The 25,899-nt window shown below is 42.5% G+C and overlaps 1 protein-coding gene across 1 annotated transcript in view; it reads left to right on the forward strand.

The window, feature by feature from the left end:
- Epg5 (ectopic P-granules autophagy protein 5 homolog) overlaps nt 1-25,899 on the forward strand; it is a 96,889-nt gene that overhangs the window by 38,477 nt on the left and 32,513 nt on the right. Inside the window, exons 20-26 of the mRNA XM_028872037.2 lie at nt 762-881; nt 5,244-5,410; nt 6,840-7,061; nt 8,563-8,686; nt 13,265-13,409; nt 17,323-17,494; nt 18,773-18,935. Of these exons, the coding sequence (XP_028727870.1) occupies nt 762-881; nt 5,244-5,410; nt 6,840-7,061; nt 8,563-8,686; nt 13,265-13,409; nt 17,323-17,494; nt 18,773-18,935 (1,113 nt within the window). The remainder of the gene's footprint in view (nt 1-761; nt 882-5,243; nt 5,411-6,839; nt 7,062-8,562; nt 8,687-13,264; nt 13,410-17,322; nt 17,495-18,772; nt 18,936-25,899) is intronic.

The raw sequence follows: 25,899 nt of genomic DNA on the forward strand, positions 1-25,899 counted from the left end.
AGAGATCAAGTGTGGGTGTTAGGGGTATGTGGCCCAGGTTTCAGAGTGATTCTGCCATTGGCTAGTTCTGTGCTTTGGGCTGTTTGTTTGCTTATATCTCTGTCTTCAGTTTCCTCATTCTCAGATGAGACTGTAATGGAACCTGTATGTAAAGCACTCAGACCTTAGTCAGTGTTCACTATGTGTTAGTGTTCATCGTTACAGTCGATCTCAGACTGTATAAGGTCATATCTGTTTCACCCCTTAAGCCAGTAGTAACATCCTTCAGTCTGTTAGCCTGGTCTTCCTGGGATTGAGTTGACACCATTTCCTCACTGCTACATAGACTGATGTCTGCCTCTCCACCTCTGCTTTTCTGCCTCACTGAGACTTTGAAGGGCCATCTTTCCTGCCTAGCTCTAGAACATTCTCTGGTATAGCACTCTACCCCCAAATGCAATCCTCATCATTTTCCCCCAGAAGAATTTAATACTTTTCAGTTACTTGTTTTGTCTAATTGTATACCTGTGACAAGAACATAGACACATAAGAAGTACATGGGAAGTTTAGAAGCTCAGTATTTGTTGCCTGACATCTGCACGTGTGTGTTTTGCAGTGCTATTTTGATCAAATCCAGGGACTTGCATGCACAAGCTAGACAAATGCTGTACACTGAGCCATACCTCCAGCCCTAAAAACGATTTAAACTTGTATGGTATGCAGGGTATGTTCATCAGCTGGAATTAGTGGCTTCTTTCCTTCCTCTTTGCTTGGTGTTATAGGTTTGGTTTGCATGGACTGTGCTGAACATGGAATCCATCTTTGAAGAGGACTCTCAGCTCCGAAGAGTTGTCGAAGGGGAATTGGTTATAAATGCTTTTACCCCTGATCAAGCTCTAAAGGTACAGTAGTGGTTCTGCATTTGAGTTATAGGAGGTGCTTACACTCTTGACTGAGCCATTCACTGCATTTTACCATCCTTTTTTCCTCCCCGTGATCTCATAAGTTTAATTAGGTTTGCTTACAGGAGCATGGGTATGCTGCCAGTGGCTAATTCAACTGAAGAAAAAACACCCCCCCCAAAAAAAAAAAAACAGGTTTCTTTCTCTCTTTCCCTTCATCCACAGGGAAGGATGGGCCTTCTGAGCTTCTCCTCCCTTCATGATAGGGTGTTTTTGGACCCAATGTTATACAAATTGTGTGCAATATGCTGATGTGGGTTCTACAGTGCCAGAGCCATGTTATGACTGGAAGATAGTATTGTAAGGGGACTTTTCTTTCCCACTTGCCAGCTCCCAAATAACCAACATGGAGACTTAATATGAATTACAAGTGGTCGGCCAATAGCTCAGGCTTATTACTAGCTAGCTCTTACAACTTAAATTGACCCGTTTCTGTTAATCTGTGTATTACCATGTGGCTTGTGGCTTTACCTGTCTTGCTCCTTCTGTGTCTCCTGGCAGCTCCTGTGACTCCGCCCTTCTTCCTCCCAGCATTCTCTCTGCCCCCAAACCCAGCCATCAGCCAATCAGCTTTATTAACAATGAGAGCAACACATTTTCACAGTGTACAGAAGGATTATTCCATAGCATTCCCCCCTTTTTGTCTAAATAAAAGGGAAGGTTTTTAAGTTTAACATAGCTAAATTATATACAACAAAACAGTTTTCAAGTAAGAATTACAGTTACAATATCCAGTCCATTTGTATTTGGCAAATTTAGAGAAAATATTCCATTATCTATCCTATCTTGATGAGCCAAAGTTTTGTACCTAATTCACTTTCTATCCTAACTTGCATTACCAACCCCAAACTATCTTTTTATGTCTTTCAACCTTATACACTTTACACCTCTTTTGTGAGTTTCTTTTCTGAATTTGTTAACAAGGAAAACTATAACTATCTAGTCTTCAACTCCATCAAAGATCTGAGATGGATATAATATTACCTGAGTAAGCAGGAAGTGTAGAGCAAACAACTTCCAAAACTAAGAAATGACAAAAACAACTGGCTGCCTGGGCAGTCACCCTAGGTTTTTCTTTAATGTTGAGGCATCCATCTTCGGCCTACAGGCCTAGAATATCTGACAGACTTTTCTGTGAAGTAGGAATTTTGAAGGACTGTCCTGCCTTGTCTTGGCAAAGTTTGGAAGTCATTTTCTTTTGTATTCTGCTTGTCCAATTTAGACAGTATACTGTCAGCAGTTGAGGCAAAGGCAGTTTTTTGACTGGTGGCTAATTTCTGCCATAAAGAAAGCAAACTCCATACAAAGGTTCTTCAATACTCATCATCTTCTTTTGAAGTAAATTGGTGCTGTATGACTGTCATGAAAAGCCTTATGTTATTAAACATATTAAATGCCATATTCTATAGGTCTTTGAAGTATATGAAGACCAGCTATCTATCTAAATATATCTGTTTATGACCTTGAAAACATACCCAACATGACTAATTTGACTATTATAGATGACTGTTAATCTGTATTTTTAAATTATACATTTCATTTTTAAATGAGTTGCATAAACACAATACCCTAGACAAGAGTAGAAGCATACATATAGTATAGCAAAAATAATTTTAAAATTGTATCAATAAACCAAAATCCATACTAATGTAAAATATTTTGAGATTAATAGTTGTTTTTGGTTAAAGTAGATTCAATAATCTACCCTTTTATCTCATAATTTCTCTATTATATCCCCTTTTTTTCCTTTAGAAAGAGATCTTTGAATTTGACTCTTTTGTCTAGCTTTTTTTTTTTTAAACTATGACCAACAACAAGTTGTAATCAACCTCCCTTAAATGATAACAAAGATCCATAAACCAATATTTTGGGAATGTAGACATCATTCTCTAGACATCTTCCTATTGTTTGGGGGCATTGACATCTTTAGGGGAACCTTGAGAAAACTGGGATAATAATGAAGTCCTTGCTAGAGTAGCATGAGGTTGGATTATCTCAGCCAGCAGCCTTGAAGCTGTTTTGGATGCAGAATTTTTTTTTTTTAAATTTTATTTATTTTATTTTACAATACCATTCAGTTCTACATATCAGCCATGGGTTCCCCTATTCTCCCCCTCCCACCCCCTCCTTTTACCCCCAGCCCACCCCCCATTCCCACCTCCTCCAGGGCAAATCCTCCCCCGAGGACTGCGATCAACCTGGTAGACTCAGTCCAGGCAGGTCCAGTCCCTTCCTCCCAGCGTGAGCCAAGTGTCCCTGCATAAGCTCCAGGTTTCAAACAGCCAACTCATGCAATGAGCACAGGACTTGGTACCACTGCCTAGTTGCCTCCCAAACTGATCAAGCCAATCAACTGTCACACCTATTCAGAGGGCCTGATCCAGCTGGGGGCCCCTCAGCCTTTGGTTCACAGTTCATGTGTTTTGGATGCAGAATTTTGAGGAGACTGTAACAGAGTCTTGAGCAGAGTGCAACAGCATTTTAAAATGCTGGATCACCTGGACCATCTGTTTTTATTGGTGTCTGCTCCCCTTGTTCTGAAAATAGATAAACTTTTAAAGGTAACATATATTACAAGTATGCAATATGTGGTGTGCACAAGTCAATTAAAGTTGGTTTTTTGTTTTATGTTTGAGCAAATATACGTTACATGTCTTGTAGTTCTTCTAGGTTTATTATTATTATTATTATTATTATTATTATTATTATTATTATTATTTTTTTATGTTTGTAGCCAGGATCAGGGTGTCTTCTCTAATCACATCTGATCATCTTTAACCTGGAATGAATCTACAGCTTCTCATTTCCTGTGGCAATAAAAGCATAACCTCTCCCCCAAAGCAACACAACTTTGACTTAAATTTTGAAGTCAAGATATCTTTAAAATATATAGGTTGAAATTCAAAGACAACACAATAACATATAGGATCCAGACTCTCTGTGTATTTCCCATCTTTATGTGACTTTTTTTCTTTTCTATTTACTCCCTTTTTAAGGACTCTATTACTTTAAAACTATGCTTCCTTTTTTTTATGACTGTGTATATCTTTTTTCTTTTCTCCCCCAAGCCTTTCTACATTTTTAAACACACTGTAACCCATTTAGGGTTAACCCCCCCCCCCCATCTGAATCTGTCCTTACTGCATATCTGTAATCTTTTCTGTCTACGTGAGCAAACCTCAAACCTGCCATGAAGTGAGCTGGTGGAGCTCATGCTGGCAGCTCAAGCCTGCAGGCAGCAGCTGGAAGATGCCTCTCTGTACCATGGCCCATGTGAGATACTGTGGGAACCTGCCATGTAGCTTAGCTCATGGCATGCTGGCAGCTGCCAGGAGACACATCTCTGTACTGCAACCTGCATGAGAGACATGAGACTAGGAAGCCACATTTGGCTCCATTTTTGTGTGTTTAGAACCTTCTTAAAGCATTCTCAGTTCTTATGTGGATTTAGGTGCTGGACATTTGGGTGCCATTTAGGTGGACTTTTCTTTCCTGTCTGCCATTTCCCAAATAACCAACACAGATACTTAATATTAATTATAAAAGCTTGGCTGATAGTTGGGGCTTATTACTAACTAGCTCTTACAACTTAAATTAACCCATATTTCCTATCTAAGTTCTACCATGTGGCTTATAGTTTGTTACTTCATTTTGTACAATCCTGCTTCCTCTGTGTCTGGCTGGTAACTCCTCTGACTCCACCCTTCTTCTTCTCAGCATTCTTTCTGCCCTGAAAATCCTGCCTAGCTATCGGCCAATCAGCTTTTTATTAACAATGAGAGCAACACATTTTCACAATGTTTAGAAGGATTATTCCACAGCATTGTATAATATTTTGTATGCAAAGGAATTTCAGACATTGACATGAGGCTAGTTTTAGAATTTTTTGTTTGTTTGTTTGAGATAGGGTCTTAGGTATTCCCAGGCTGTTCTCCAATTTACAATGCAATTGAAAATGATATTGAAGTTCTGATCCTCCTTCTCCTATGGCTTAGTTCACTACAGTACTGGGATTGAACGCAGTCTCCAGCATGCTAAGCAAATGCTCTTAACTGAGCTCTATCCATGTGCTTTAGATGACTCCTCAGGTAGATTTTGATTCTAGGGTCTTTGACATATCTTCACAGTAGAAAACTGGGCCCCAGGTCTTGTTGCCAAAGAGGTTAAAATGCCAGCTAGAGGGCTTGGAAACTGTTTTGATAACTTTTTTTTTAACTGCAGTGAAAGCAAAATGTTTAACTTTAGAGCAGAGTGTTTTGATTGTGTTTGTTTGGGGGTTGCTAAAGTTCTGTTCTCTTGTAGAAAGCCCAGCTCCAGCTGAAGCTGCCCATCGTCCCATCCCTGCAGAGAATGATGATTTATCGCTGGGCCCACCAGGCTCTGGCCACACCTTCCGATCATCCTCTGCTGCCGCTCATTTGGCAGAAGTTCTTCCTCCTGTATCTTCACCGCCCAGGACCACAATATGGGTATGGTACCCAGTACGGTAGTAAGTTTCTGTCGGCTCACTTCTGAGTCGGTATGCTGTGGAGTACGAGTCAGAGTCATTCTCTTCTGACATAGCTAGAATTCTGTGTTCAATACTTTTAGACTTGATCTTAACAGAGTTTGGAGGATCCGTGGCAACTTCTCTTTCCCCTCCTCTGTTCCTAACGTGTCAAGGACAACACCTGGGAACTGGGAAAGGTTCAGCAGAGAACCTCTGGAGGAGCACAGAGAGAGAAGATGCTCCAAACTGAGGCTACATCTGTGACCTCCCTGAGGCCTGCAAGGGGACCTTACACAGAGTAGTGATCTAGGAAAGCAGCCCTTGGCTGTGCATGGGGATGCTGCATGGCTCTGTTGAATAGCAAGGTGACCTGGCCTGCCCAAGCTGTCCACTGGCACCAGGCACTGCTCTTCAACTCCTAGTTCATTCCCAGCTCCACAACCTTCCTTTACTCCTTTGGAACATAAAGAAAGAGGAGGACTTTTGGATTTCGAGTTCTTCATGAACGAGACTGATGCCCTGACTTTGTAGCGTTTCATTATTTTTAAGGCCACTTTCCTGTAGCAGTTTTCCCTTATCTCTAGGGACGCGTTTCAAGATGCCCTGTAGATGTTTGAAGTCTCAGTTGGTACCAAACTCTACATACTCTGTATACATACCTATGATAAAGTTCATTTGATAAAATTAGGCATAGTAAGAGATAAACAGCATAATTAGTAATATGATAAACAATTATAACAGTATACTAGTTTAGTATATGTGCTGCCAAAGAAAGGTCAGTATAGCAGTATTCTGTGATGAAAGTTGATTAAAACATGCGTTGGTAGGGCTGGCAAGATGGCTCAGTGGGTAGCGGTGTCTGCTGTACAAGCCTGATAACTTGAGTTTGACCCCAGAAACTCACAGTGGTAGGAGAAAGGCCAATTCCTAAAAGGTGCCCTCTGACTTATACACACACACACACACACACACACACACACACACTAAATGGAATAAAAAGTAAAACCAAGTATGTATTGCTTATTTCTGGAGTTTTCTGTTTGTACCATGGTTGACTATGGGTAATTAGAACCTTAGAAATGGACTCAGCTGAGTGGAACTCTTTTTTTTTTTTTTGGTTTTTCAAGACAGGGTTTCTCTGTGTAGCTTTGTGCTTTTCCTGGAACTCACTTGGTAGCCCAGGCTGGCCTCGAACTCACAGAGATCCGCCTGGCTCTGCCTCCCGAGTGCTGGAATTAAAGGCGTGCACCACCACCGCCCGGCCTGAGTGGAACTCTTTATATACTATCTCTTTGGATTCTCAAAATAGCTTTGAGGTATAACAAGGTAACTTGCTAATTGACTGCTGTGTTATACCACTTAGAACATTTTCTGCTCGAAGGTTATAGGCTCTCCTTTTACCTTTTAAGGCTGCCCGTAGACGGTTGTATTGGAAGAAGGTTTTTTCAAAGTCCCTCGCATATCAATTTGTTGAAAGACATGAAGAGACGCCTGACTGAGGTGGCTGACTTCCACTATGCTGCAAGCAAGGCCCTCCGTGTTCCAGCAGAGGGCAGCGACGGGACAGCAGAGCAGCAGGCTGGTACCCCTGGTTATCTGACTTCTCCGGAGCTGCACAGGGAGCTAGTGAGGTAAGGTGGCACAGACACAGTGCTGGAGTGGTTAGCTTTGATACAGAGCTCAGATGTTACTCTTAAATTGTTGGATTGTATTTGGGATGTAGCTTTGACACTGATTCATACCTGGAAATGTTTTTCATGAGAAGTAAGTCAGCAGTTTGGATGTAGCTTTGTTGAGTATGAGTAATAACCCAGAAGGCTGGTGCCCTTCTCTTTCTTACGTGAAAATAGAAGTAAGCCAAAACAAATTGATTGTAACAGGCATACAACTTCCAGAGCCTTTTAAATAGCTGTTAAAAGAAAGAAATGACCAAGGCAGGGTTCTTTAGTGCTGATCCTTGACAAGTTCTAGGGGCTTATCAATGCAGGCACAGATTGGCCTGTCCCTAAGTGTTTGGAACTTCAGAGTGAGCCAGGATTGGTTAGTGTGGTTTCTGCCTGTAAATTTAACTTAGTCCAAATGGTTGTCTTCAAGCAAGATCTCATAAACACGGCTGTTAGGCATTGTCCTCAATTACAGAACACCTTGGTGAGTGAGGAAACCCAGGTCTCAGGCTTGCTTTGACCCTGGGGCCCCAGAGCTTATCCTGAGTGGTTAAAGGACTCTCATCCCCCATTTTATTTTGAACCACTTTTACTAGAAGGTTTTCTCTTGGAACATTTTAGGTCTTTGATACTCCCTCTCCCTCTTTTAAGCTCCCTCTATGGGTGTTTAGAAAGTACTTGTCTTCCCGCATCAGGAGCTGGAAGAGAGATCTGTGCACACACCAGCCTTGTTTGTAGCTCTCTTCCTTGGCACACTGTGCTGCTGGTAAAGGAGGTAATTTTCCACTTTGCTGACCAGAGCTACCCCAGGCTGCTTTTTGGTCATCTGTGTCTGCCAACCCTTCTCCATGCTATTATTCAAACAATGCCTTGGATACCAGTGGTCTTAGCTAATAGATGGCTCTGTTCTCTGAAAAAGCAAAACAGAAACAAACTGTTAAAATATATTTAAAATTAAAGGCATACTTTGTAAGCCTGGCTTTTAAAAAATATTCCTGTTTAATGAGAACAAGGTGCACAGATCCACGGTTTTATTTATGGTTTCCTTGAGACAGGAGTAGCCATTGCTGTTAAGCTGGCAAGTGCCTGCAGTTGGATAGAAACTAGTGTTTGGTATTTTCCAAGCACTAAGGCTGGCTATGTTGGACTCAACCAGGATAGCAAAGCTCTGAGTTCAGATCCTAGGGCTGTGGTATAAGCACTCCTCCAGGTATGTCTCTGCATTTACTCCTTCATCTATAACATGGCTCCCAGAGCCCCCTTTCAGACATTTTACGTAAGGTGGGTCCTGTTTTAATGGCATGTGAGTCTCTCATTGAGTTTCTTAGGAGAATCAGTGGCTGCTGGACACATTTCTTCATGGAAGCCTTTCTTACTCTCACACGGTGGTGCCAGAGTTCTTGGTAATACAAGAAACGTCATTCGATTGCACATCTTTTACTTCTCTGTAATTGTGTTTATCTTCTAGGCTCTTCAATGTATATATATTATGGCTAGAAGATGAAAATTTTCAGAAAGGAGATACCTACATTCCTTCTTTACCAAAGCATTATGATACTCACAGGCTAGCAAAAGTGATGCAGAATCAGCAGGTAAAACTAGGACGATACCTTTTTTTTTTTTATTTCTAAATGTAAATTGAACTACATAGTCATCACCCAATAGTAAAACTGCTTACTGATACAGAATGGTGATCATACACAGTCATTTTGATGGGTTGTGTGTGTGTGTGTGTGTGTGTGTGTGTGTGTGTGTGTATGAATCTTTTGACAGGATATTCCCTCTTAAATCCCCAGCTCTGTAATGCCCTCACTTGAAGGCCTGAAGCTTGTTCTAGGCCTTTTTGTAACCTGAGTTTGAAGAGACACAGCCTTTGTCTGACTGTTATTTGAGGTGTGACCAGCTGAACACTTCAGCAGCCATCTCTAACGTCAGAAGCACAGGAGTGAATTTTAAGTCCATGTATGACATAGGTCAGCCCGGGGAGGTGATGGAGAGGCTTCCTGGCCAGGGTCTAGTTCTGACTGTCTTTCTAGAGCCACTTGATTCTACTTGCTGTGTGTCCCGATAGGTCTTCTTTCTGGCACACACCAACACCTTTGATTCTTTTTCAGCCCTAACTTCTAGTCTCAGTTTTTTTCAAGTTTCTGTAGCTAGCCTGGAGGAGGCATGAAAGCAGGAAAGAAGTCCTCTCCCGGGGATATTTTTATCTAGGGGCTGAATTCTGGCGGTTGTTGACCCTATACTGGATATGGTTTAGTAGCTTCTAAGACATAGGGGATTTTCATTTGGTTCCTTAAACCTGTCTATTTCCACACTGTACATAGAATTTCATCTCCAGTAGACATATTTGTCTTTCTTTCCTCCCTTTATTCTTCTCTTTCTTACACAAGTGTTTATTGAGTGCCAGGAAACTAATGCCAAAGATAGTAAAAGAAATCTGATGCAGTCCCTGCCTGTCAGGTGGGAGAGCTAATGTGCAATGATCCCATCTGTGATCCAGACTGGGAGTAAAATGCCAGTGGTGTTCTGTGAACCCATTGAGACCCAGCCTGAAGTGGTAACTTGTGAGCCAAGCTCTGAACGACAGCGGGAACTTGGTGAGGTTTGGAGGAAACACATGGTGATTGAGAGCAACAGAGAAGGTGTCAGGTGATAAAAGACCAATCCATGCCAAACCACAACATGCCCACTGTGGTGTAGCGAGGATGTAGCAGCCGAGCAGACAGGTAGAAAGAACTACAGATGCCAACTAGGGTGAAATCGTTACGGCCATGGATAGCTTTCTAAAGAACTTGGGTTTTATTTTGAAGCCTTTAGAGAACTATGGCAATGGTTAAGTAGATGGAGTAGCCTTTTAAAAAAGGATTTATTATTTATATGTATGTGTGCGTGAGTGAGTTTAAGAGTGCCATGTGTGGGCAGGCACCACCTTTGGAGGTCACAGGGAATCGGATCCCCTGGAACTGGAGTTATAGGCAGTTGTGAGCTACCTGATGTAGGTGCTGGAAACTGTAAAAGCAGTTAGTGCTCTTACCCACTGAGCAATCTCACTTGAACCCCAGGGGAAGGATTTTGAATTGATTACATGTATAAGAATGTCTAGTCCTCCCAACACCAACTTGGGTTATCTGGAAGAGCCATTTACCAAGAAAAGGATGTGAGAAGAGGAAATGCCTGTAGCCTTCAAATGAGAGCTCTGTCAGGGAGGCAACCTGGAGGGAGATAAGAGATGGAAAATTCAGGAATGGGCCCGCTAGAGAAAGTGGGCTTAATGGTAGGAGAATGTTAAGTTAGGAAACAGACTAAAGGTGTAGCAACCCGGAGAGAGGATGTGTAAGCCTCAGAGATAAGGCTGGCAGTAAAAGGGAGGGGAGCAGAAGTGAGTGTGGCGGCCTGAGTCTGGAGTGCTGCCCCCACTCATTTCTTCTTGTGCTCTGCATTCTAAACCTTTACCCAGGCCTTACAAATGGTAGAAACACGGGTGCTTTAAAGATAGTAACCATGTGGGCTACAGAAATAGCTCACTGGTTAGGTTAGGAGCCCAAACTGTTCTTGCAGAGAACCTGAATTCAATTCCTAGCCCCATGTCAGGTGACTCATAACTACCTGTGGCTCTAGCTCTGGGGGATCCTGAACTCATGTGCACATACTCACCAGACAGATACATACACATTAATTATGAAATAAAGTATTTAAAAAATGCCATAACTTTCTTGGTTCCTCAGCCTCCAGACAATGATGGTTTCTGCTGCCTCCTTTCCTCTTTAAGATACTGTGGCTAGAACCCAGAACTTTGGGCAAGGCAAGGACTTTCCCAGTGAGCTGCGCTAGCAGCCTCACCTCTCTCCTGAAATCAGTCTTTGCTTACCGTTTGACGCCCGACTCCTTTTTTGTCTAAGTTCAAGCTCTGGGCTGTTTTGTGTCTTAGTTACCTGCCTCTGTCAGGTGTTCGCAGCATGGGTGCAGACAGGGTGACAGAGCCACTCCATTTAAGGGAGGTGGGTCCACACAGTAACAGGGTCTGCCACAGCTGGGTGCAGCAGGGCTGCTGTGAGCAGGACCTCGGTGGAACTGTAGCATCTTGTCTTGTAGTCTGCTTGGAATTAGTGATTTGGGACTTGGTAGCAATGCCCGATAGAGAAGCTTGAGTATAGAGACATCCTTAGGACATTTGAAGTTCCGAAAGAGCAAGTAGGTCATGAGCCACATAACCACATTGTTAGTATGTTTTGTTTCTGGCTTCTTGTTTCTGGAAGAGTGCCTGTTCTAATGTGAGTGACCCCTGGGGATCCGTGGCGTGCAGAACATGGAAGAACAGCCCGCTATTGCACCTTTTTATTTTTAGTTGTCTTTTTCATTTTTGAGATAGGATTTCTTTTGTGTAGCCCAGGCTAGCCTCAAACTTGGGGCAATCCTCTTATCTCAGCCTCTTGGTTGGTGAGATTACAGGTATGTTCCACCATGCCCAGCCTATTTCCCCTTTTTAATGACTATATTTTATCATGTGGAAAAATAGAATGCTTCAAGGAATGTACCTGTCTATCCCCTCACATTCCTATGCACCCATACACACACACACACACACACACACACACACACACACACACACACACACACACACACGCACACACACACACACAATTAAGTATAAAATTAAATTAAAAATAATTAAAAATAACAAAATTAAATCTTAAGAATGTTTTTAAAAAATAAAGACAGATGTAAATGTTGAGTTATGGTATCCCTTACCTTTTAAAATCTTTATATATCAGATGTTCTCCAGATTTAGTCTACAGATAACTTTTGGTAGAGAAGCAGATAAGCTATAGAGGAAACCAGACTTAGAGCCTGTTAAATTCCAGTTGTCTCATAACTCAAACAAAGTTGTTTGTTTGTTTGCTTGCTTGCTTGCTTGCTTGCTTGTTTGTTTGTTTATTTATTCATTCATTCATTCATTTATTTATTTATTTATTTTCTGGCTATGAATCTTTTGCCTGCATATTAGTCTGTGTCCCCACAGAGGCCAGAAGAGGGTGATGGATCCCGTGGAACTGGATTCGCAGACAATTGTGACCCACCACGTGGTACACTTAGGTTCTGGGTACCAAACCTAAGTCCTCTGCAAGTGTGCTTAGTGGCTAATCCATCTCTCTAGCTCTGCAGGTTTTGTTTTTATTTATTTTGCATTTTGAATCGGGACCCACATTTTGAGAGTGGTTGATGCGTCTGTTTAATCTATAGGTTTTCTTACTTTCTTTGTTTCCCTTTACAGTTTATCTGTTGAAGAGACTGGCTTGTTCTGTCCATTGAGTTTGCACATTCTAATTTTTGCTGATCTTACCTTCATGGTGTAGTTTAACATATTTTTCTGTCTCCTGTATTTCTTGTAAATTTGCATTAATTTAATCTGGTTTAATCTAACCCAGATTAATTTATCATTCATTTAAATCATTGACTGTCTTGCTCTGTAGCTCAGGTGGACTGTCACTTACTATGTGGACCACAGGCCTTGAATTTGCAGGAATCCTCTTGCCTTAGCCTCCTGAGAGCTGAGATTACAGGCCTGAGCTGTTGTGCCTAGCTTCAGTGTCTTTATTTTCTTTTAAACATTTTAAAGATTTAATTTAATATTTTTAATTATTTTAAATTTAAATTCATTTTTATTTGTGTGGCCCTCTCTGTGTATGTCTGTGTGTCTGTGGGAGGGTATGTGCCCATGTATGCAGCTGCCCACTGAGGCCAGAGGTTTTTGCTTCCCCAGAGCTGGATTGAGAGGTGCTTGTGAGCTGTCTAACATGGGTGCTGGGAACTGAGCTCAGGTCCTCTGCATGAGCAGCATGCATTCTTAACTGCTGCAATGTAGCTCGTGTATTTATTTTAAAATCTTACTTTAAAAATGTTCTGTTTTCTTTATATGTCTCATAATGCACATAATTTAGTTGCTTAGTAGTGTGTGTATGTTTCAGTTAATATGCACGTAGTGGGGCTGTTTAGCCGGGTCTTTTTCTGATCATGGTATGCATATAAGCTGTGAAGATGGTTGGTGGCCATTTGCAGTGCAGCTCATGCTAATGTTGGAAGCCTAGTGGATCACGTCATTGAAACTGAGAGGATCACTGAGGTGAATTCATGGTTGTATGAGTGAACACGTTTTGGCTCTACTCTAGGACCTGTGGATGGAGTATTTGAATATGGAGCGCATACATCATGAGTTCCAGGAGACAGTTGGTCAGTGGACACAGGCCAAGCTCGAGTCGCCTTCGCTGTCCTGCAGCTCTTCAGCACAGCTGGATTTCACTGATCCTTTGCTGGGTGAGTCCTGTGGCATCAGCGCCTTTGAAAGAAAGAAAGTTTGAGTCAGAGCCTTCGAGGGTTAAGATTTCCACACTTATCTCTCCAGTGAGAATTATTCGTCAAGGGTTCCGGGTTTGAGAAAAATCAATAAAAATAAAGAACAAGCAAATACATTTTAAGTTCCTGGGGAAAAAGTTCCATGTTTACTTGTCTGCCACTGCGGGGTAGAACCCACGCCCTGAATGGCATACACAAGAGTGGTAATGAGTTATCTCTCAGGAAGGAAATTTGGAGGCAGGTGGCTCAGAGCAGTAGGACGGCCGATGACTCATGAACCTTTCAAGCACGTCCATTCCCTTATCTTGCTGCCTCAGTGTTCTGAAGTGATATCTACCTCCGAATCAAGGTGGCCACTTATGTTGTCCTCTTGCTCATACATTGTGTACGCTGGAAGGGGAGTCTCCCTCCTAAAAGAATTGTTCCATGAAGGTGCTCATAGACTCTAGTTACTCCTCACTGGCACAGACTGAGTCGCACATCTGCCTGCAGCTGAAAATCAGGCTCATGGTTCACTTCTTTTGCAATGCTCTAAAAATGTACTTGAACTACAAAACTATTTTTAAAGTGCAACTTCAAATGTAGTTTGGGTTTGCAATTCTAACATTCAGAAGTTGATTTTTTTCTTTCATAATTCTTTCTCTGTATCTGAAACCTTTACCATGGAATGCAAATGCTTTAGATTCTTTCTTTCTGTCTCTTTCTTTCTTTCTTTCTTTCTTTCTTTCTTTCTTTCTTTCTTTCTTTCTTTCTTTCTTTCTTTCTTTCTTTCTTTCTTTCTTTCTCTCTCTCTTTCTCTCTTTCTCTCTTTCTCTCTTTCTCTCTCTCTCCCTCCCTCCCTCCCTCCCTCCCTCCCTCCCTCCCTCTCTCTCTCTCTCTCTCTCTCTCTCTCTCTTTCTCTCTCTCTCTTTCTTTTTTTTTTTTTCCTGGTCTCACTATGTAGCTCTGGCTGGCCTAGAGCTTGCTATGTAGATCAGGAGATCCTCCTTCCTCTGACCCCCAGTGCTGGGATTACAGGCATGCTTCTTTAAAACTGCTTGTTTCTTATAGCTCATTTTCCTAGAACAATAATGCATTTAAATTATCAGTTAGTGCTCCAGGCCAGGCCAAAAAGACCATTTAAGCTACAGAATTTCTAGCTATGCCCAATTTTAAAACATGTAAAGTTGTATCTGAGCTTACCTTTAACATTAATTATGGAATATATTTTTAGAATATAAGATGTATAATAAAATTATAAATTACTGCTAACATTGCAATTACAGTGCAATATAAGTTTGCAAATATAGTGAAAATATAGTAAAATGGAGAGGCAGAAATACTCTTTTATTTCAACTTTGCCCCAATCAACTTGTTAAGAGGGAAAAAAAGACCCTCTCTGGGCTTCAGTTCACTCATCTGCTGAACAGTTTTATTTAAGGCACCAACGTTTTCTGAAATTCCAACAGTTCTTTCCTTGTTTGTCCTCCAGAAGCATTGTGTGATTGTAAAACTTCTGTGTACACATAAAAAAGCACTGTGGGGAGGTACAGAGGAGGATAGGAAACTGCCCTGAGCTTGGCCATGCAGATAGTGAGTTTGTTGCTGGATGTTTGCTGAACGAGGAGCACCAGGCCAGCGCTGGAAGGGCCGGAGCTCCTGTTGCTGCTGAAAAGTACTCCATCTGTGTGAACTCAGTCCTCACTGCAGGCCAGTGCAGGCCCTCTCCATGGAGCAGTGAGGGAGCCGGGGCGGAGCGTGGTGGGTGACTGTCCGCGTGGCTCACAGAGCTGGAAAGTGGCACTGTCTGGCTGTAGGGATCTCACTCATGGTCAGTGCCTATTTTGTGGTTCTAAGTAATCATTACAGTTTGAAATTCCAAAAAAATGCGTGGGTTTATAGATAAATTGGAGTTTTTTTCTCAAATAAGATTATGGTTGCATAATCAAATGTGATTTATCAAATGCTTAAACATGTATTTGAAATTGTAGGAAAGATTTTACCAGTGCTTTTGTGACACCAGGTTCTTTTTCTCAAATTTGTTTTGTAGACTTCAGTATTTCCACCAGTTTTGGTTGAGAGTGGTGATTATAGTTAAATATACCCTGAATTTATTTTTTTTCTCTTTTGTTCAAAAAATGCACTTGGCTAGGTGTGGAGGTTTTAGCCTTTAGCCCCAGCATTTGGGAGGCAGAGACAGATGGGTCTGTGTGAGTTTGAGACCAGCTTGGTCTATATAGAGTTGCAGGCCAGCCAGGACTACAGAGTGAGATCCTGTCTCTAAACCAGCAGTAGATAATAATAATGAGGATGATGGTGATGATAATAATATATGAGTATGTGTTATCCTTGATTTTTCTTTTATGATAAGTTACAGTGGATTTGAAAGAGCCCTAGTTTTTCTCTTAACGTCATAACCTGTGATGTCACAAATCTTATCAAATGGTAAATCTCCAACTTTACCAAATCTGTGCAAGCAATGTTAGTTTTAGTGGAACAATACAAGCTATAAACTCAGTGCTACTCTTGACCTTTTTGGAATGCTAATTCCATCTGTTTGGGGTGCATGCAATACAAATGTCATTATGCAAATCATGGCTATTGACTTTATTTTTACTTTTCAACAAGAATAGAAAATTCACTGTTATATTTGGAACAAAACTGTAAATTCACAGCAGTCCCTTAAGGTTTTGTTGATGACGTACTGACTTGAAGTTCCCTTGACCTTTCCCTTTCTTTTCTGTCGAAGTGAAAGGGATTGGGAGGTGACAGCGTCAGTCTTCATGTTCTTCAGTTCCCCACTTACTGCTGGTGGTTTGTGTGTAGTGTGGTGAAGAGAGGGAAGTGGGAATTTGTATGAGCTTTCTATGAGGAGTGGAAGCATTTCGGTTTGATGAGTCAGCCTGAGACCGTGCGATCACTGCAGAGCTGTACGCTTCCAACACCGTTAGTTTTCTTTCAGAGCACGTCACTGCTGCTTATTTGGACTCTTAAGTCGTTTTATGAGTAAGTCGTGCTCACTGTCTGACTGTGTAAGTGTAGGCTGTACAGGACTTTATGAATGTTTCATTCCTCACACTTTCCGCTCTCCTGTTTAAAATTTGATGGAATCTCAGATTTTTTTTCTGCTCTGTTCCGTAATGCCCAGTCCCTTCTCACGTATTTCTCAGGATAGTGGTATTTAACTACGTACCTCTGAACTGACCCCGTTCATTACCCAGAGGCTAGCTGCTTAAATCTGCTCAGTAGATCACCACATGCTAACATGGAGTTCAAGCTAGCGTGTCATGCAAGACTGTCTAGAGTAGTTGTTTAAGACCGTGAGCCTTTGCTCTTTAACCAGTAGATGATAAATTCTGTATGTGCAGGGGAGGGGTCAAGAGTGTGCATGTGTGTGTTAGTGTTCATGTACACATGTAGAAGCAGAGGTCAGTCTTGAGTGTGAGTCTTTGAACCTTGCTTTTTGAGACAAGTCTCCTGTTGGCCTGGAGCTCACTGAATAGGCCAGCCTGGCTGGCTAGCAAGTGCCAGGGATCTAGCTGTTTCTGCCTTGCCATCCCTGGGACTACAGATGTGAGCCACTGGGCCCAGTCCTTTGTTTTGATGTAGGTTCTCTGTGTTGGACTCAGGTCGCACTGTTGATAGACTGATCTGTCCTTCCAGTCATGCTCCTGATATAGGAATCCTCGTAGCCTATTAGTGGGCTTGTGGGGACTTACTCAAAACTCAAAAGAAACATAAGTTTAACCATCCGTTTAGGCTCCCTTTGCCTAAGGAACTATTCTGAAAAATCTCTAACAGTCTTTATCAGAGTAATATACCAGGGCTTTGTATCTATTTAGTGTATTACCACCCCTTGGTACCCATTTCTGAGTAAATATGGCTTTTCTTTCAGCTAAAGAAAGGGTTCTAAGTAACTTACGGAAGCACGAGGCCCCCCATCCTCCTCTTGTTCTGCACCCCGTGAGGCCTCCTGTGCCTCTCATTTCCTCCGCCGTGCTGTTGAGTCAGAAGGACACCACCCAGCTGATGTGCACAGACCTGAACCTGTTGCAGCAGCATGCCAGGTAAGACCACGAGGCCTTGCGGATCAGACTTCCTGCTTGCTGCGTTGTCAGCTGTGATGATTTAGGTCTGGGTTGGCGTCCTCCTCAGCATTCTCACACTGCCCTAGTCCACTAGTCCACTAGTCCACTAACCCACTAGTCCACTAGTCCACTAGTCCACTAGTCCAGGTCGCTTACTCAACTGAGTCGTGACAAGCCAGTTTTTTTCTGTTTCATGTCTGTGTGTGTTTCAGTGTGTGGGAATGAGCATATGAGCACAAGCATGCCAGAAATGTTGAATCCCCTGCAGCTGGAGTTACAGGCAGTGTGAGCCATAGGAAATGGGTGCTAGGACCCAAACTTGGGTGCTGTGGAAGCACAGTACCTGCTTTACTGAGCCATCTCTCCAGTCCCTGTGACAGGGTTTTTTTTTGTTTGTTTGTTTTTTGAGACAGGGTTTCTCTGTGTAGCTTTGTGCCTTTCCTGATCTCGCTCTGTAGACCAGGCTGGCCTCGAACTCACAAAGATCCTCCTGGCTCTGCCTCCCGAGTGCTGGGATTAAAGGCGTGCACCACCACTGCCCAGCTGGCAGGTTTTTTAATTTCAAACTGTGGTACTCTCATACTATCAATCTCACGTATTTCCTGGGGGGTTGTTTCTGAGGTAAGTAGTTCTGCCTGAGACATTTTATGATTTCTCTCAGAAAATTATCTGATACTGGAAAGATGGTATTCGAAGAGGGCAACATGAAGTTTACATTCTTGTATCATTGCTTTGCTCTCCACCTCTGTTTTTAGTAAATTGACATAGGTATTTGGTCAAGGGGTAGGGAAGTCACTTGGAGTTCACATGATACATACAGAATAATCAACTGTTTAGGGTTTGGTTCTTAATTGTACTCTTGAGTATATATGGGCAAGACTGTTTTATTAACAGCAAACAAGCTTAGTTTTACAAATCCCCTGTGAATCATTTCTTTTATTGACAGTTTTCTTTGGATATATTTGATTCAGGCATTTGATGCTTATATATTATATGCATACATGAGTAATTGCCTGCCAATATATTATTGACATGCTACGACCCTCTCTCCTTGGTAATGGGGTATTGGACCAGAAGTTGCAGTAGGTTGTGAGCTGCCATGAGGATGCTGGGTATTGATGCTGAGTATTGTGCCTAGGTCCTCTGGAAGACCAGCTGGTACTCTTGAGTGCTAAGCCATCTCTCTAGTCCCAACCCCTTGATCACTTCTTATATGACCTTCCTTGACTTTGTTTTCTCACATGGGTTGCTTTTCAGAACTGCCGCTCTCCGAGAGTCTCAGCAGGTTGCCCTGGACGGCGAGCTGTTGGAGACCATGCCCAAACAGTACGTTAACCGAGAAGAGCAGACCACCCTGCATTTGGAGTGCAGAGGCAGTGCTGGGAAGAAGTGCCAAGGAGCAGCAGTCGTGACAGTCCAGGTGAGAGTGTTCATTTCTTCATAATCTAGAGAACTTTAATGGAGTCTCTTACATTGGCATTTTGCTGAGAAAGATCCATAGAAGGAGAACATGTGTCCTGTGTCCCAAAACAGTTTTAGAGTTTTAGGGAGAGTGAAAATACACAGAGAGCAAAATAAGTTGTCCTCAATTTCCCACAGCTAACAAAAGGGCTTATTTTGGTGCAAATGTAGCTCCAGAACATTCTGTGACAGGTGTGGCCTGCAAGAAGGTACTCAATGAGGAATTCCAAAAAGGAAAATCATTTGGAAGGTTCCCAGGATGCTTAAATAGTTCCTCCTAAGATTTGATGGTAGTGTTTTGGGTATAGTTAGAAGAAATAATAGAATGGCTTTCTGTGCTGCTGTGGAGGCCCAGTTAGAGCAGTCAATGTCAGCTGCTCTGGGGACTAGTGGCCAGGGTCCCATGGGGAAGGCTGAACCTGCTGGTGTGGGCAACAGGCAGCTACTGAGGACGAGTGTGGGAAGCAGAGCTTGCCAGGAGGTAAATGAGATATGTTGCAATCTGTCTAAAAAATCCATCTGCCTGTCATCTCGTTACAGCAACTACAGACAGAAGTTGGTTCTGAGATATCCTTAGAGCAGAATGGAAACTGAGCCTAAGCTAGCCTATGTAGCACTTAGTTCAAACCTGACTCTGTCTAAACATTTTATGTAACTTATTTGATTATCTTGATTTTCCCATATAGTGGGGGTACCCCTCCCCTGTACAGATGAACTCAGCAGTATTTCCTGAGCTGGAGGAGGGACGTTTGGAGATAGGCCTGCCTGCTGCCTGACTACATTGGCACAATAGTACTTTTTGTTAGCTGTGAGCAATTGAGTCATTTATTTGCTCATCCTTGATTATCTTTTAGAAATCCCCACCCCTTACTAGTTTATTCTATATAGCTTTCTGTGGAACACTGCGTCCTCTAAAATACCTTTTCTAAAATACCCTGTTAGACTTCTGTGTTTTTCAGACCTTTGAAGTTTATTTCAGATTTTTGTTTATATTCTATGCATCTAATGGTAAAGGATTGACTTGTAAGTCAAGACAACTTCAGTTGATGTTCTCACCTTGTACTGAGGCAGGTCAGACTCCAAAAAGTCTTCCAAAAGTTAGTTTTCCTTCGGTGAGTTTCCCCTCAATTATCAATGCTGACCGACTGGTAGAGGTCTTTAAATGAAAGGTCATTCACTGAAGTTGTGAAGCTGGGAGAAAAGCCATTAGCCTAGGGTGGAGTTGGACAGGACAGGAGGAAGTAGAGATGTAGCTGGTCACAATAAAAGGGAGGTGTTGTATTACTAAGCTCGAGGTTTTGTTTGTTTTTTGTTTGTTTTTATTTTTTGAGACAGGGTCTCACTATGTAGCCATGGCTGTCCTGGAATCCATTCTGTAGACCAGGCTGGCCTTAGACTCACAGAGATCCACCTGCCTCTGCTCCTGAGTGCTGGGGTGAAAGGCATAAGTCCCTTGCCCTGGCCTGTGAACTCCAGAGTCTGGCAGTGGGTAGCACCAGGAGGAGCAGAGCTTAGCCCTGATCATAGTCTTTTATATCTGAACCCCTGAATTGAAATTTCTTTTGTAAATTGGTGTTTTGTTAATTTTGAGATGAAAAGGAATCCCTTCTAAAAATACCTTCAAAGTAACTTTCCACTGAAGGGAAGTTATGCACATGTGTGCCTTCTTTTCTCAGAAGAATGGCAGTTGCTAATATTTTAATAAAAGAGGGCAGAGGCTTCCCTAGAATGAAGAAAGGTTGGGGAGGAAGGGGCAGGGTTCAGAGGAAGCCAGGTGCAGTGCACATGTCTGTAATCCCAGCACTTGAGAGGCTGAGGCCGGAGCACTGAGCGTTTGAAGCCAGCCTAAGCTATGGAAGAAGAGCTTGCCTCAAGAGAGAAGAGAAGAGGGGAGGTTGTGGGAAAGCGCACACAAGAAAGGAGAAAGGGCGGAGGCGTTTGTGTTAAGACTTGGGAAAGTTACTCTGTGGCCATAACCTCATGAGAAATACTCGAGTTCTCTTAAAGCAAGTTTTAGTCTTCTGCTGGTTGCACACTAGTGGCCTGACTGTAGTTCGGTTTGGGAAAACCAAGAAGTGGAGAATTTCCCTTCAGGGCTCCTGTGACAACTTATTGTCTACAGTGGCAAATTTGCCTGATAATGCAGATGTGCCAGGGAATTAAAGCATGCAGATAGCAAACAACTTTGTAGTCTGAGACTTGAAAATAATTTATTTTTGATAGTTAAATAACCGTTCCTAATTGTCTCTACATAGTACTTGCTGGCTGATATTTTTAGGAATTGAAGATAAAATTATTTTTCTTGAGTACTCATTAACAGCTAAGAGCAAGGTTCTAGAATAAAATGGAAATCCACAGTCATGAAGTTTGGGCATACTGATGAGCCTAGTCAAGGATTCCCTTCCAGTTCCACATCGAGATGTCTACCTGCCCACTTCTAGATAACCTGGCAGGTCCCACACTGATCTAATTCTACCCTCCAAGCCTGTTCTTCCTGCTGTCCTCCTACCTGGTCTCCAAGAGGAAAGTCTGGCCATGTTGTCATCCCTTCCCCATACTCCACCCCACACCACACTTCCTGTGCCACATTTCCTGCCTTGTTCCTTTCCAAACATTGGTTTGGCCCGTGGAACTGATTTAAAGTGATTTCCTTCTCTTTGTTTTTATTACTGCTGCCTTCCAGTAGCCCACCACAGGCCTGCTGAGCTGCCATGCTCGGCCTTCTGCCTACAGCCCTCTCTACTGTCCATTCTTTCACCATTCATCTCTCTAGTCTCAGTTCTGACTGCATTTCCAGACTTTAAACCCACAGTGGCTCTCCAGTGTCCAACAGCCCTCCGTAACCTGCTTTTTAAAAATTTTTAAAAAAATCTTTTTATAGGTGAGGAATCGCCTTTGAAAACTCTAGACCTCTTCTCAAGCAGTCTGTTTTTAGCCACTTAGATTTTATCCGCTCTCTGATATACATGTGGTCACACTGTTCCCCTCCCTGACTCTGCTGTGTCTGTCCTCCATGTTCCTGTCCTAGCCTCCACACTCATGGTGGAGCTGCATTTGAGAAGTCTCTTCTGGTCAGACTGACAACCCCTTCCTCTCATGGCAGCTTGTACTCAATGTGTTGTCTACACTTTCCTTTTTTTTCCCTGCCAGAGTTCTGTGGGAATAGTTTTTTTACTCATGCATATGTCATCTATCTAGATCGTCTAGGGCACCTTCCAGTGCGTGGTAGATACCTGGAGTAAATCAGCGAAAGCCACTGGCTTATGGCTTGTCAGGTTCTGTTAATGATGCTGTGTGCTGCTGTTGTTGTTGTTGTTAATTTTATAGCTGTTCGTAGGGTTTGAGTCACAGGAGATGAGGGACATTGTCCTATTTGTGTTTGTGTTGTCAGTGTTCCATGGTCAGGGTGTGTTTGTAGGAAGCTGTAGGTTATAAACTTCGTGGTACATTCTTCAGTGTTTCAGGAACTCTGTGGATAGTGTTTGGCTGTGAATGATATGGACATTGAAACTTTTTCCTAGTAAGTTGTAGTCATTCTTTCCTTATGGTTACTTTTTGGTCTATTTAAGCATCTTAATGTTTAGAGTACAAACCTCAACTGACCTTTGCACTTGAATGCAGGTTTCTCCTTAGTGCTCATTCTTGAAGAGCAGAAGGGATGTTGCATTGTATGATACCACTGCCTTTTCCAACCTGTTAGAGTCCTTCATGTCCCTTATACACTGGAATTCTCTGAGGCGCTTTGCTTACAGTATCCCACTTAACTTTTACAGAATGAAGATGAGTTAGAGAAACAGGTTTACATTTACTAACAGACATTCCAGGTCTCACAGCTGCATTGTTAGAAATCATCAGGCAGCCATCAAAGGTCAGTTTTTTTTTTATGTTGCTGAGGATTGAACCCAGTACCTTATACATGGGCAGGTGCTTTATCACCAAGCTGTGTCTCCAGCCCTCGTACCCACCTCATTCAGGACCTGTGCTTTGCACATTCAGTATTGCCAGGCACCCATTTTGTTTTAACTGCTTCAGCTCTCCTTTTTGAAGACGAGCAGTGTGTTCTGAGGGCGTTGGTAATGACAGTAAGGCTCACTTTAAACAAGCACATCTCTTGCTTTCTATCTGAGTCTGAGTCACTATAGAATCCATGATCTTAACTGAACATTTTGTTGGGGATCAGTTCCTAAATGTTAGTTTCATGGGAAAATCATTCTACAGTGAATTTTACCAATATAATTTTTAATGGTTCATTTATAAAGATTTCATATTACCTCATTTTCTTAAAAATTTTCTGGATTTTCCAGCTGTCTGCAGGTCTTTGAACTTGTATAACTTATTTGGAGTATTCAGAAGTGGAATGTGTTTTATGAGAAGTGAGACGTGTTTCTTCTGTGGTCTCCAGTCCCAGCAGCAGTCTTTCATCATTCAGTGATATTCCCTGAGGAAATGGAGTGATTTATGAACGATTCTTTTTGTTGTAGTTGGTATTGTAGGGCATGTTTGCTAGACCCAGGATTGATTTATTTTCAAGTGAACAATTTTCCATTCCTAGAAATAAAAGGTGGAAAAGACCCACTGAGGGCCTCCCATTTTGTAAAACCTTGTGAAAGGACTTGCTTTGTCCAGCTTTTTCTTTGTCTCATTAAAATGACTCAAATGGAGGGGCCCCGCATGCTGCTTTGATCTATTTTCTCCAGTTTCTTGGTGTTAGGAGCTGGAGTCTTCCAGTCTTTCTCATACCTATTCTTAGTAAGAAAAGAGTCTTTCAGCAGTGGTGGGAAAGTGTGAAGACTTTAATGCCACATTGGTAAGTCCGATATAACAAAGTTATTGTGATAGTAAAAAAAAATATGTATACTCAGAGATGCACTGTGTGAAACAGGCAGGACCATTGCCCTTCAAGACTTTAAATGTAGCATTTATGAGGGCCTCATTTAAATAAGTTGATGAATTATATTTACAGTATTCACATAGGGTATATAATCATTGCCATGGTAGCTGAAGGCTTCTTCTGGGCCCTGCATACACAGAGGAGGTTTAGATGGATGAGGACACAGAGCGAATGAAGGATTTAAAACCCCACCTTCCAGATGTTCTGCTCCTTTCAGCATTCTCAGCTGTGCGTACAGGATAAGTTCAGCCTGAACAGTGACCTTCCATTAGGGTCCCTTGGGGTCATTGCCCCTGCTCCCTGTTCTGACTGCACTGCGCTCTTCTGTCGCAGCTCCTGATAGTTGACTAAAAACCTTCCCTCTGCTCATTGTCCTTCAACCCCAGCAGCTGTCATAACGTGTGTGTGTTTCTGACTTTCCTTTTTAAAACTCCTCTACCCCCATCTTATTAGTTCAAATTTAATAGAAAAATGGGCTTCTTACTGTAGCATGGCACTCCAGTGGCTAGGTGCTGACTGTTTGTTCCCGTTTTGGACGTCAGGCTGGATGGAAGTATGCGCAGCTGTCAGCCAGCTAAGTGCATGTTCACTGTTTGTCAGTGACCTGGTCGGGCTGAACGGTGTCGGATTCTCTTGCACATAGTAGCTGACAGAAATTCCATTCACAGTGATCTTTTTCATTAGTGATGAAGAAGCTTTTGAAGATGACCTTTCAAACTGTAATCTTGAGCAATACTGTGCTCAAGGATGTTTTCATCCATGCTCTGTGACAGATATAAAAGTCGACAGAGGCACCACTCACTTCACAGTTGAGTACTTAAAATTTTCTTCTCCGCCACTGAAGTAATGATCTGTGTGGGGCACACAAATGTGAAGTCTAGAATAAAAGGCTCCAAAGGCAAATGCTTTACCTCCTGGGAAGATGGCTCAGTGGGTAAAGCATTTGCTGTGCACTCATGTGGACCAGAGTTCAGATCCCTAGCTCCATGTCAATGCAAGGCAGATGTAGCAGCCTGCTCCTATTCTCAGTGCTTGGAAGGCAGCCCCAGGGCAAGCTGGGTAGCAAGTTTTGGGTTCAAGTGGGAGACCTTGTCCCAGTGTATGAAGTGGAGGGTGATATAGGGCGACACCTGACATCAAAAGCTGGTCTCCACATGCATGTACACTGCATCTGTGTGACTCATACACCGTGTGAACATACATATGTATGTCCATACCATATACATACACACATACCAAACAAAGCAATAACCATTAAAAAAGAACACAGGATATTCTTTTTTGTGGTTAGATAGGCTTGTCTCTGCAGTGACCATCTGGTCTAACAGTTGTGGCCTTGAAGTTGGGCCAGGATGCCCAGTTTGGAGCATTTCCTGAAGACATTTTGCTATCAGTACTTGTGATACAGAATTTTTCTAGTTAGAAGCCACTGACACCAACAAGAAAGTGACCTCATATTTATCTTTGTGGTGCATCCTGGACCTAGGATATCCTATGCATCTATTCATTTCCTAAAACGAATACCAAAAGTGCACAGACAAAACCACTGTCAGTTAGAAAGGCTGTGTTAGCAGCTACCTCAGGTAGGGAAGACATAATGTTTGAAGGGTAGACTTTCGATGGACTTTTCAAAAAGCTCCATTAATTCTTATTTTTCACATCTTTACTAAGAGTCAGACCAGCTTACCAGGAACTAATCAGTTGGCCAGTTGTTTCCAAAATAGTCTCCTTTCCCAGTGCCCACTGCCCACCACCCACCAAGAGAGTAAAAGAAAAAGATGCCAGGACAGAGAAGTGGAAACCTCCTGACTGTGGCCCAGGGTTGTGGGGGTCTCCAGCCTGGGAGTGGAGGGCAGCCAGCAGTCGCCAGTCTCAGTGCCACTGTCCTTGAGTGGGCTGCTGGGAAGCCAGAGGTGCAGTAGGGTTGGGCAGGATGTATGTAGCAGATGGTCAAGTCTTGGCAGAAAACACAGAAGAAATGAACAGTGCAGAGAGGCAAAGAGATGTTCCCAAGCGAGGGACGCAGAGGAGT

Source organism: Peromyscus leucopus, chromosome 19, assembly GCF_004664715.2.
Source record: "Peromyscus leucopus breed LL Stock chromosome 19, UCI_PerLeu_2.1, whole genome shotgun sequence".
NCBI classification, from domain to species: domain Eukaryota; kingdom Metazoa; phylum Chordata; class Mammalia; order Rodentia; family Cricetidae; genus Peromyscus; species Peromyscus leucopus.